General features: G+C 42.9%; 1 protein-coding gene across 1 annotated transcript in view; it reads right to left on the minus strand.

The window, feature by feature from the left end:
- Positions 1 to 4,725, minus strand: part of LOC109397096 (polyamine-transporting ATPase 13A3-like) — a 62,223-nt gene extending 57,498 nt beyond the window's left edge. Inside the window, exons 1-2 of the mRNA XM_019669418.3 lie at positions 3,535 to 4,725; positions 2,410 to 3,327 (exon numbers count right to left, since the gene is read on the minus strand). Of these exons, the coding sequence (XP_019524963.3) occupies positions 2,410 to 2,933 (524 nt within the window). The 5' untranslated portion in view covers positions 2,934 to 3,327; positions 3,535 to 4,725. The remainder of the gene's footprint in view (positions 1 to 2,409; positions 3,328 to 3,534) is intronic.
- Between the last annotated feature and the right edge of the window lie 7,761 nt (positions 4,726 to 12,486).

Here is a 12,486-nt window from a genome sequence, read left to right on the forward strand (position 1 = left end):
CCATGCTTGGGTCAGCTGTCAAAAATTATTTGATTAAAGGTTTAACAACAGATGATTAATTCTGCATGCTGGTGTATGGTTTAGAGCTGGTTACCCCGATGCATTATATTCTATTCAACTTGATATTCAGATTCTGTGTATTGCTGATTAAAGAGGTTGAACAAGCCATACTTCAGACCAATGTTCAACTGTCATTGTGTTCAGCCATTGACATCATTAACCAGCTATTGTTCAACTAATACTCTCACTGTTCAGCATTTGTTGTTACTTAGGTATCGCACACATGAACGGTGGAGGGACAATTATCATCACATGTGATTTTATTTTTTAAACTTATTGCGATGTATCTGGTGAAATTTATTTTTAAGAATACAAATCAACTCATGTAAGGTATCACTACATCGCAAAAAAAAAAACTACATAATGATTTATTGTGATGAACATAACTTATTCGGACTAGCGTGCGAGTGAACTCAAGAATCATAAAATAAATGCGCATAACTACGTATTGTAATGATTATACGACTTCATATGGTACTAAATCTTATTATGATTATTTAACTCACATAGGTGTATGAATAAAGTCGCATAAATGTGAAGATAAACTCGTTAAAGAATACACACAAACTTGTATAAGATACAATCGTGTATGCTGACACAATGCGATTCGAAACGCGATAAAAGTTTAAGAGCTGCTGTTCGACTGTGAGTGCAGTGCCAAACAGCCACACGAAAAAGTGAACAGTCATCGTTGTGATTATTAAGTCATCCTTTTTGTTTTCGTGATCCTGATTATCACGTCGTAGCATTGGCGGAGCCAGCTTTTTCTTTTTTCTTACTCACTCTTTTAAATATACACGAGAAAGAGCCTCCTCTTCTATCTTTTTCTTTCTCGTGTATGTTTAGGAGAGTGAGTAAGAAAAAAGAAAATTCTGACTCCGCCAATACGTTATAGTGATAGTTTATGAATTGACACAGCGTAGGTAAACCAAACACATTTCAACAAACTTTGACCTGAGTTGAAATGCGATTATCATTAATCAGCCTGTCTCGTAAGTAATGTTTGGTGTAAAGTGTAAAATGCTGCTCGTGAATCCAGGGCTCATTAGTTCGACACCGAAGAGACAAGAATTGTTATTTTTTTTGTGTGAATATTATTATGTCACATTAGACGCTTTATTACATCGCAACCGCGTAAAATATCGCTTCAAGTCATAAAGCGTTATTATTGTCTAGCCAAAACACAAACTTCTCCACTTTTGCACGCATAAGGCACTTTTACTGCATCTTATGCGATTTAACTTGCTCGTATAAGAGCAGGTATAAGAGTACGTATAACGCGATCATAAACTTTATTTTACGTATAAATTAGTTGTCCGGGAACTATTACACACGCTCCCCCTTATAATTAAGTTTACATAACAATAATCCCCATTTTTTATCTGTGCATTTAATCAGCATAACATTTTGGGAATTTTGTGCGTATGGGTGTGTTCAGTCAATTTGAAGTCCAAATTGACTTGAAAAAGGTTCTGCATAAACCTTCTCAAAATCGATACACAAAACAAAATGGTTAACTTCCTCAAACAGTTTTAGCTTGAAAATTTTGCTTGATGCTGAACTACCAAGTTTAGAGATTTCTGACTATCAAAAATTGTGAATAAAATACTTTAAAAATCTTTTCAGAGTAATATGTAAGCAAACTGTTCAGAATGAGTAATACCAAAAGATTATTTAGGTATTTCTTTTGAAATAATACAAAAATCGTACAGGAATTCTACTGAGAATACGGTTAAAATTTTAAGAAATCAATTCTTAATTTATGTGAAAACTTTTAAAGAAATTACTTTTGAAAGTTTTTCACGTATTTTTCCGTAATGTTTTATTTATATCTCATTTCCTAGGAACTCTTACATAACTCTTCAATGTCATCAAGGGCTGTTTTTAAATTTAAGATTTCTTCTACGTAATACAACAACAGAGATTGTTCTTCTAAGAAGTTAAACATTTCACATTAAACGATGCAGTTCATCTATCAAGTTCGTCGCAGCAAAATACATTATTTTCATCATAACAATGTAAAGAAATGCAGATTAACAATGATCTCTATCAGTATTTAAAAAGCGCTTCCACGGAAATAGATCCAACAACAAACCGAGCGCAGCTCTGGCAAGGTTACAACTATCACTGCGAACGTCCAGACCAGTCCAGGCAAGGGCTTGATTAGCATCAATCTTTGCCGTGCCGTGTCATATTATACAGCTGCATCGTCAAATACCCCACCATCGCATCGATGATGATTGTGTTGTTGATGGTAGCGATAAGTGAGGTGTTGAATATGCACTCGAGCGCAACAGAATCGCATCCAGCGCAAAACAACTACTTAGCAAGGTAGGTAATGAAACTTACTTGATCGATTCGGCGTCCATGTTGATGACGTTCTTGACGTAGAAGGCATCGTGCTTGCCCTGGTAGCGCTCGTGTACGAGGACTTTTTGGGCCACTTCCAGGGAGCACTTGCGGTGGGTTGCCAGCAGTAGCCAGTGTTGCCACCAGTGCATTACCAGTCGCATGATTCCGAGGGTTAGGAAGAATCCGAGGTGGGTGAAGAAGGACTTGACGGGGGATTTTTCGTAGCCGGTGATGAACATCTGGTCCTCCTCGCCATCGTTGAGGATGTCGTGGATTGAGGCCTGGGACGTTTCGGTGAGGAGTTCCACGAGGGTGGACATCCCTTCGGGGTGGAGTTTCTCGTGGTTTCGGTCATAGATGGAGGTTTTGGACTTGTTGGATTTGTTGCTGCGCATGGAGCTGTAGAGTTCCTGGTAGCCGTTGGCCTGGTCCGGGATGTCGGCGGTTTTGAGGGACGGGACGGGGGATGTGGGACCTCCGCTTCCAGGCGGAGGATGGTCTTTGTTGTTGTCGAGAGGCATGGCTGTGGGCCTCGCTTTTGGTGGTGACGACGAGGACGTCAGGGAGGTTTGGCCCTGGTGATCTTGGTGCGGGAAATCAAACTGAAGTAATTGTGGCTGTGAGATTGCAGCAGCAGCAGTAGTAGTAGCAGTTGACGACGATGGTTGAGCTGCGAGATGATGATGGTGGCAATCGTAGGGGCTGTTAATCAGCGATATTCTTCTATACCGATGTGGCTATGCTATCTCCTTAGGAAGCGGTGATAGACGACGTTCATAGCAGGTTTGCAGCAGCAGGTTCGGTGCATGGCACGGAGGCTACGGCGGTGGCAGATGATTTCGCTGTTTGCCAGACTGAGTGTGTTTTGCGGTTGGTTGAATGGGATTTATTTGCTCATCGATGCGATGGGAAATCCTGAGGATAAAGAGGACGAGATAATGCCCAATTAGAGCGGCGTTGAAGTTTGTCTTTGGCTTTGGGGATGAAGGAAAAGCTACCGCACAGCTGGAAGCCGCGTGGGTTGACCGAGTTGACGATAGCCTCCTTTCGGTGTAGGGTCAATTATATAAGCGCGTCACAGTACGTGACGCGATTTCTTTTATTCTTTGGAACAATCTATACCTCGCTTCTAACAGCAGTAGCAGCTACCCGCCTCACTCCAGCCAAATCAGTCAGGTTATCTCCCAAGCTCCCGAAAATGTGACACGCAATCGGTTTTCCTTGCTTCGCAGACGATCGAAAATCCAAGACTCGAACTCGCTTTGCTCCCCGAAATGCTCCGAATGCTCGATTACGGTTTCTCGTGTGTGAATTGATAATTCTGCCGCTTTTATCAACACTTGTCAATCACACAAAAACCATATTGGTGCAGAACCTGGTATTTTGTATGATCTCAAGGGATAGCGGCATGCAGTGTTCTGGTTTTGTGATACCCCTGATGTGTAAAATTCTAAATCGCGTTTGGTTACGGAACTACATCGGGCTGCACTCGTCGGTGACCATCCCACAAAAGTCCTTGCTGTCTCAGCTCATTGGCCTAGGCTTGGGCCACACACGGTTCGACACTATTTCGCAGCACAGGAAACCCCCACACACTTCACACGCTCCTTCAATCTGTTTTCACACCTCCCTCGAGGCGAAGAAAAGCACTTGGATAGATATTCTTCTCCTCGTTGCAGGTCACACTTTTTCACGTCACTTGAACAAAGCACCGTATTCCGTATTCTTCCTTCGCAAAAAATATCACTCTTCAATCACCGAACCAGCTTCATTCCTTTACGGACGCGCGACGGAAATGGCTACCTTCCTGCCGTGGACAAGCTAGAAGCCTCCGAGTAATTCTCCCCAAAAAGGATCCGAACCGTAGATTCGCAATTGTTCGCGCACACACGAGTTGAAGGTTGAACCGACGACCGTCGTGTACCGTATTGGACTGGACTGAACTGGTTGACTGCCTCGACTGGGCCTGTCAAAAATTTTCACTCCACTCCGACTGACATTTTGCGTTGAGCTGAGAGGAGACATCGATTATAGCATGAAGCACACAGAAACGTCGAAACTCACCACCCCGAAGAGCTCGAATGTACCGATGTACCCGCGCACTAGAGCCGTTGAAAAGCTTTGGTGAGTAATTCCTACTGTGTATATACGCCAGTCTACATCGAGCACATGGCCGGGTAGCTATAATAGCAGTCGAACGAACCACGATAAGCGCAAGCTGTCTACTAACACGCTCTACGCTCAACTGAAAAGGCCAGGTGCCTCAGGCAGCCAGCCAAGCAATGCACTTCCACCGAATCGGCATGCAGTAGAACAGCAGCCGTCCAGCTGTTCTACCTCTCTGCAATCTCCGAACTGGCGGCGAAGAGTGGGTGTAATAAACACCGTTTAAACAATCCCCAACACACTCAAAACAACCGAACAAAACCCGCAATCGTCCAATTAGAAATCTAGAACCTTGTGAACCACATCAGAAAGCACGTGCTTACAGCCTCGAGTTCCAGTTGGAATGCACCACCTTGAGAGAATGCACATCGCGCGCCGCTGCATCACATCACTGAATAGACGCGCGCGGGTGATTTACCGTGAGCGCGAAGCGAACAAGGTTTCCACAATCCACACGTTGTTGTTGTGCGAGAAAAGTGGCATTCATCAGTCAGTGATTCGCGTAGGAATGCCCCTCCTGATAACCGGATAATGGCACACGTGTTGATTGATTGTTGTCGGTATCGGCACGATCGATAAGCTTTATAAGTCATTCAGCGCAGCGCGCGGTTTTATGGACAATGTGTGCTGTGCGGAGGATGCTCTATCTCTAGCGGACTAATTAGGCAATTGATTTCATTTATCTTTTTAGGGAGGCTAAAATGCTCGTTATTGACGCTGTGAATTCCGATACGCAATTTTTGGGGTGGTAAATTGGCAGAGGACTAGACCATCTCAATATACCAATTCGTAAAACACAGCAGATTAGGTGTATTTATAAATCATCAAAAAGGAGTACAACTGCTTCAATTTTGTTCGATAAGTAGGGTAGTGGACGTATTTTGACCCACCCTGGGAATTTTATTACATTTATGATATAATCTGTACAAAATCTTGGCAACTTTTATTGGAAGTGCCAGGCTGGCGCGGCGCAGGTCCGCAATCGCGTCGGTCCACCAGTGGACTCCCATTTCTAGGGTGGACTCGCCTAGGCATGGTCGCATCGCACGCACGAGAGAGCACCGTTACCATCTCGACGCCGTCTAAACCAAGCTGGTTTCGCTCACGGCGGAGCGCCTCCCTAAATACCCTTTCGTCGAAGTATGTATGATGCTTTCCACCTGCGAGGGCTTGGCCTTGGCCTAGCCGCCTCTTCCTCTACCAGCTGCCTGCTGTTGTTGTAGTCGATACTGTAGCGTACCACCAGGTAGTCGAACTACTTGTTAGCCCAGGACTACTACAAAATGTAACGTCAATTATCGTCTCCGCATCGTCCTGACTAAAGGTACTCTTGGTACCGACATTAGCCAGGTCGACGACTAGTATGACTAGTGTCTCTAGCAGGATCTGACCCCGCTGGTTCATGAAACGGCTTCCCCATTCCACGGCCCAGGCATTAAAGTCACCCGCTATTATCACCGGCCTTTGCCCTGTCATCACGGTCGTCATACAGTCCAGCATCTGCGTGAACTACCCGATCGACCACCGTCAAATCTAACAGCTTCAGAAGAAGCCTCTATTTTCTTTGGCGACTACGAATTCCTCGTAGGTAGTAGACACCAACTACCCGAGGTGGGTCCTCAGGTGATGTGGGTCGACACTAAAACCACAGAGAACAGACATTTAAGCTCGAACAAAAATACATCGAAATCGTGTGTAAAGGATTCAAGTGTACCTCAACGCCACTAACGGAGACTGCCCCACATATAAAGTCGATTTGACCCCACGATGGCAGTGTTCATAGTTAAAATATACTAGCCCACAAAGTGACAGGAGCACCAAACGGCCAAAAACGGGGAGCACTGGAAACAAATATGACAACAAAACAACAAAGCCAACGCCGCGCAACGGGAGCATAACCACATACTCTGATATGACCGTTACAAAGTTTTACACAAGGCAGAAAGCGAAGATAGACGTCTGTTTTCTGTGCTAAAACCCCTTTCTCTCCCTTCCTTACCTTCGCGGTACGCCCGTTAGGGATGACTTCGAAAAGGGGGATGACTTCGTACAATGAGTACACTCTAATGGTAAGCATTCCACCTGCTACCGCCTTAAGTTGTTCGCTCTTCCCCGGAGGCTCGGGCCCTGGCTAGTACATAGACTATCCGTTGTGCTCAAGCTCCTGGATGGGGAGGGAGGCCAACTCAACAAGCTGTTGCTCGGCTCGCCATTTTCTCTGTAATTCAAGGGCGATTCGACATACCGTGGAAGAAACGACATCCCACTTGCTCTCCCCCGTACACATCCTTTCAACAATGTTGTCAGGAGTGATATCTCTGCCGCATACCTCCTGCATACTCGAGCTTCACTCCACGAAGCGTGGGCATTCAAAGAGCACATGCTCCGCGGTATCGTCGCAGTTTGCACACTCCGAACAAGTAGGAGAGCCTGCATGTCCGAATCTGTGCAGATACCACCTAAAGCACCCTGAGAGAAACTGTGTCAAGTGAAAATTCACCTCGCCATGGGGCCTGCTCGTCCACTTGGACACGCTCGGTATGAGCCTGTGTGTTAGAGGTTCCATTTCCCGACCATTTTGGTTGTCCCGGGATTCGGGATAAAATTTGTTGCTTGTCCCGGGAAATCCCGGGATCCCGGGAAATTTTTAAAATGTGCTTAAAACACATTTTTGCGATCAGGAATATGTTTTATTCATCAATTAAAAAACTCAATAGTTCAAATCAAGTAACTGGTCTTATAAATTTGAATTCGTTCTCTGACAAAACGACTTCAATAAGAAAATGTTATTGATGATTTCATCGGACAGTGAGAGCCGCTTTTTAGAACAGATATATCCGGAGTTCGATTTTAAGTTTTGGGCTCAACTTACCATGTAGCTCAAATAGTGACGGCTCCTTCGCAATTACTTTCGAACAATTAATCATTTCCGAATCAGTCTAAGACGGGTTGACATATTACTTTATAGCCGATTCCAGTTCATCACGCATGCTCGATGGTGTTATGCATACAGGACAATTCAGCATTCAACTCGTCAGCATCATTATCGGTCTGTCTTTGGCAGTCTCGCAACAATCCAACTTCCAGTTCCTTGATGAACTTAATCATTTGCGGTTTCGATGAGCTTTGCACTTCTGCTGGCACTTGCGTTGACGACGGAGGACCTTGAAGGAACTTTAGTGCTGTTATTATTTCTTTTTGGCACCGTTTGTTGCTTCTTTTCGTGACTGCATGGAAGAGGTCCTTTCCAACTTTGGAGTTACTTTTCGTAAGCTTCGTATACAAGAAACTCAAGCTGCCTTCCGCAGACAGTAATATAGCATCTCGTTTTCCCAATGCTTCCGAAGCGAGTCTGATTGGCTGAAGAGCTTCCCGATGATCTTTTGCAGCCTCAAAATCATTGTCCAACATAAGTCTAGAAAGGCCTATTTGGAAAAAAAATCTCTTCGAGCCAATCAAAACCGTGAATGAAGTGCTCCAGCATCGTTTCAGTCGAGTACCAACGAGTTATGATGTCTACAAATAGTTGAAGTGGTTTATGTAACATTTTCGTGACATTTTGTTGAAGGCCATTTTCGAAAAAAAATCACGACTCTCAGAATACGTTTCAGAGACTCTCCAAATTCAAATCAAAGCGAAAAAAAAATGTGTAAGAAATGTGTGTCCCGGGAATCCCGGGATTTTCGGGATGGTGAAAAATTGTATCCCGGGATTCGGGAAATCCCGAATTTTTCAAGATCCCGGGATTTTTTGTCCCGGGATATCCCGGGTTGGAACCTCTACTGTGTGTCCATCTGCCCTTGCTGGAGGATGATCAATCCCTCTGCCATTTCAACATCGACGATGTTCTGGCAATCCGTCTCGCGCCTCTTGTGCCACGTCTTCGTGAAGCACTCCTTGTCCTCTGACATCACAAATGCTATGGACATCATACCCGCCAGCACGCATACCGGGTCCTTTGACACCGTACGGTATGCGCTGATGACCCTAAGGCCCATCAACCTGTGTGTACTTTCGAGCCGCTCTACTTTTCGCTTGACCTCTAGCGCGCTCGACCATGTAGCAGCACCATGCCGTAGTATGGAAACCGCTACTGTCGCGAGAAGTCTACGCTTATTCGTGACTATTGCCGAGCTATTCGACATTATCTTCGATAGTGTCGTAATCGCCATGCTTGCCCTCTTGCAAGCATATTCCACGTGGCTGCCAAAGTTCAGCTTATCATCGATCATGTCTCCGAGTTGCTTGGAGTTGATCGCGCACCCGCCTGTGGTGACCACCGCATGTTGTTCAGACTTGCGGTTGTTCACCACCAGACCTCATCCAGTCTTCGATTATGCCAATTGCATGCGCTGCTGCCAGTTCTACTTCCTCTATCGCCTCGCCGTATACCGTGAGGGTAATGTCGTCATCGCCAAAGCCGGCTAGCTTTACACCCGGCATTGGCGTAGCTAGGGGGGGTTCCAGGGGTGCCTGGCACCCCCTAGAACAAATTTGGCACCCCCTAGAATTTTTCCTTGATAGTTACCTAAAATTTAAAACTTCACACAATAATTCCAAAATGTATTAATGGTACATTCGAATAAAATATAAGCACACCCGTAATAACTTATGCACCTGTTGTACGTTTTGGCGTTTTGAATATCGGTAAGAACAATCAACAGACTTCTCCATGAATTCCTCCAGAAATACCTCTATCCAATCATACAGTGATTTCTCTAGGCTTCCTTCATGGATTCTTCCCGATATTTCTTCAATAAACTTCCCTTAGGATTTTCCAGGCAGTTCGTCCTGATGGGGTTGTACATACTAGAAATTTCCGCAGGGATTGATCCAGCAATTTCTCCTAGGATTTCTTTGGAATTTCTTACTATGATACTTCTCGGAATTATTCTGAGAATTCATCTAAAATTTTCTCTTGGGATTCCTTGAGGAATTCCTGGTGGGATTATTCTAGACAATCTTCCTGGGATTCTTTCAGAAGTTCCTCAGGCGATTCCTTTTATTTTATTCAGATTTAATTCAGAGATTCTTCCAGAAAATTTTCTTGAAATTTCTCCAGCTTTTATTGGCCTTCTTCCGGGAATTTTGGCTAGGGTTCCTCAAGCAACTCCTGCTGCGAATCTCTTTTAGAACTCTTCCAAAAACTCTCACTGCGGTACCATCAGAAATTCTACTAAGGAAGATCTTCCGGAAAATCTACCTGGAATTTGTCTAAAAATCCCTTCGGTGATTATTTCAGAGATTTATTCAAGGATTTAACCAGGACTTCCTCCAAAGGTACTTTCAGAAATGCCACAGCGGGTTTCTCCAAGAACTTCTATTGGCCTTGCTTCATGAATTCCAGCTGGTAATCTTCAAGCAATTCCCATTAGGACTCCTTCAGAATTATATTTAGAGAAATTAGGACTCCTGGCATACTTACTTGTTGCAACACTTTCGGGATATCTTACTGAGATTCCTCCAGAAATTCCCCCTGCGATTCCATCAGGGATTCCTCCAGTATACTTCTACCGATTCTTTCAAGGAGTACTGTATGTATACCTCTATGCATATATTAGAGGAACTTCTTTTAGGATACCCCAGAAATTACTTCTATGAATCCTCCCGGAATTTTAGGTATTCCTTCAGATATTCCTGCTGAGATTCCTTAAGCAATTCATGCGATTCTTCCAGCTATTCTTCCTTCAGAAATTCTTACTGTGGTACTTCAGAAATTATGCTACGGTTTCTTTTAGAGCTTACTTCTGTCTATTTGCAAGGATCTTTCCAGACAGTCTTCCTGGGATTCTTGCAGAAATCTCTTTTGTTGTTCCACCAGGGATTTCTCCAAGGACTCATCCAAGAATTCCTCCAGAGATTTTATCCAAAGATTCCTCCAGAAATTCCTGATGGAATTCCTGCGGAAAATCCATTTGGCCTTCCACCAAGAATACCTCAAACAACTCCTCCTGCGGTTCGTCCAGCAATTCCTTCAGAAATTCTTACTATGATACGTCTAGAAATTCTTCTAGTAATTCCTACACGAATTTATCCTAGCATTATCGCTGCAATTTTTCCGGGAAATCGTCCTGGAATTTCTTTAGAAAATCCTCTTGTGATTCCTTCAGGGCCTTCCCCATAGATTCTTCCAGAATACCTTTACCGGTCCTTGCAGGTACTTCTCTAGGTATTCCATGAATTTTTCCTTTGGATTCCCCCAGGCATTCCTGATTGGGTTTCCTTATAAATTCTTGTATAGTTTCCTCCAGCAATTCCTCCTAAGATTTTTACAATGATATACCGCAGAATCCTTCTAAGAATACCTTCTGAGATTTTTCCTATGATTTCTTCAGAAGCTCTCCGGTGATTCCTCTTGGATTTTTTATCCGATATAGTTTATCCAAGGACTCTATCATAAATTTCTCATGGGATTACTCGAGGAACTCCTCTTGGCCTCCCTCCACAAATTTCAGCTGGATTTCTCAAGCTATTCCTGTTGTGGTTCTTCCAGCAATTCCTCCTCACACTCCTCCAGAGATTCTTACTGTTATACCTCCCGGAAGTCTTCTAGGGATTCCTCTAAGAATTTCTACAGGGATTCTTCAAAAAACTTGCTAGGATTATTCAAGGCAATCTTTATAGGAGCCTTGCAGAAGTAGCTTCGATCTTTTCTCGTGGAAACACTATTTTTTTTCTGGGATTTCTCCAAATAACTTTTTATTGGAATTTTACAAGGATCCCGCTTGACTTTCATCCAGGAATTTTTCCTGGGATTAAATAAGCGATTCTTGCTGCTTCTAATGTTTCAGGAATGCCTCTTAGGTGTCCTCCAGATATTCTTACTGTGATACCTTCAGGAATCCCTCTAGGGATTTCTGCTGGCATTCTTGCTAGGATTCTTCTAGGCAGTTTCCTAGGATACTTTCAAAAATGCCTTTGATTCTTTCAGGCATTTTTTCAAAGACTCATCCAGGAATACCTCTAGAGTTTTTTTTTCATGGATTACTCTAGAAATCCTGGAATTCCTCTTGGCCTTCTTCAAGGAATTTCAGCTGAAGTAATCCTGATACAAATCTCTAGAGGCATCCCTAAACAAATTTCGGGACTAGTAGAAATTTCCAGAGAAATCTTAGAAGGTATTACTAGGGAAATCTCTAGTGGAATCCTATAGGATTATACGGAAAAAACTCATTAGAAGGCACAGAATCTTGCTGATTGACAAATTGGGAGATGAATTTTCGAAAAAAAACGAGTTCTGGTGGGATTCGAACCCACGACTCCGTTTTCGCTAGACCGTAGTGTGGCCAATTCTTTGAGGATTGCTTCGGCATAGTTGTTTTATTTTAATTTCCTAGATAGTTTCAATGGAGTTTAATCTGCAAATTCTTGGATTTTTTTCTTATAGTTGCAATGGCTATTCCTCTGAAATTATTTCAGCAATTTCTTTTTCAGTGATTTTGCAATTTCTCAGGCAATTTTACCATGATTATTTCTGTAATTCTTTATGATTTAATTGTATTTATATTTATTGCTTCCGAGAATTGCTGAATTGAAAAATTCACAAATTCTCAACTGGGCTTGCTCAAAGAAAATCCTATTTGTCAAAAGAATTCATATAAGAATTACCAGAGGAATTCCTGAAGATAATATTATGCCTTTTTAAAGAAATTGATCAAATCCAATCTCAAAATAAATTGCCGACATATATTCTATAAAAATTTCCACAAACATTCACAAAAAAAAAATCAAAGTAATTCTCAAAGAATTTTCCGAAGACATCGAAGGAATTTCTGAAGAAAACTTAGAAAGAACTCCAAAGGTAATTTTCGTAGAATCACCGCAACAGAATTTAAAAAAACATTTTTTTTTTCAAATAAATTCCCGAAGGAAATTTCTAATAAATTTCCCAAATCAATTTCCAAAGGA

This window comes from Aedes albopictus, chromosome 3, assembly GCF_035046485.1.
Source record: "Aedes albopictus strain Foshan chromosome 3, AalbF5, whole genome shotgun sequence".
Classification (NCBI taxonomy): Eukaryota; Metazoa; Arthropoda; class Insecta; order Diptera; family Culicidae; genus Aedes; species Aedes albopictus.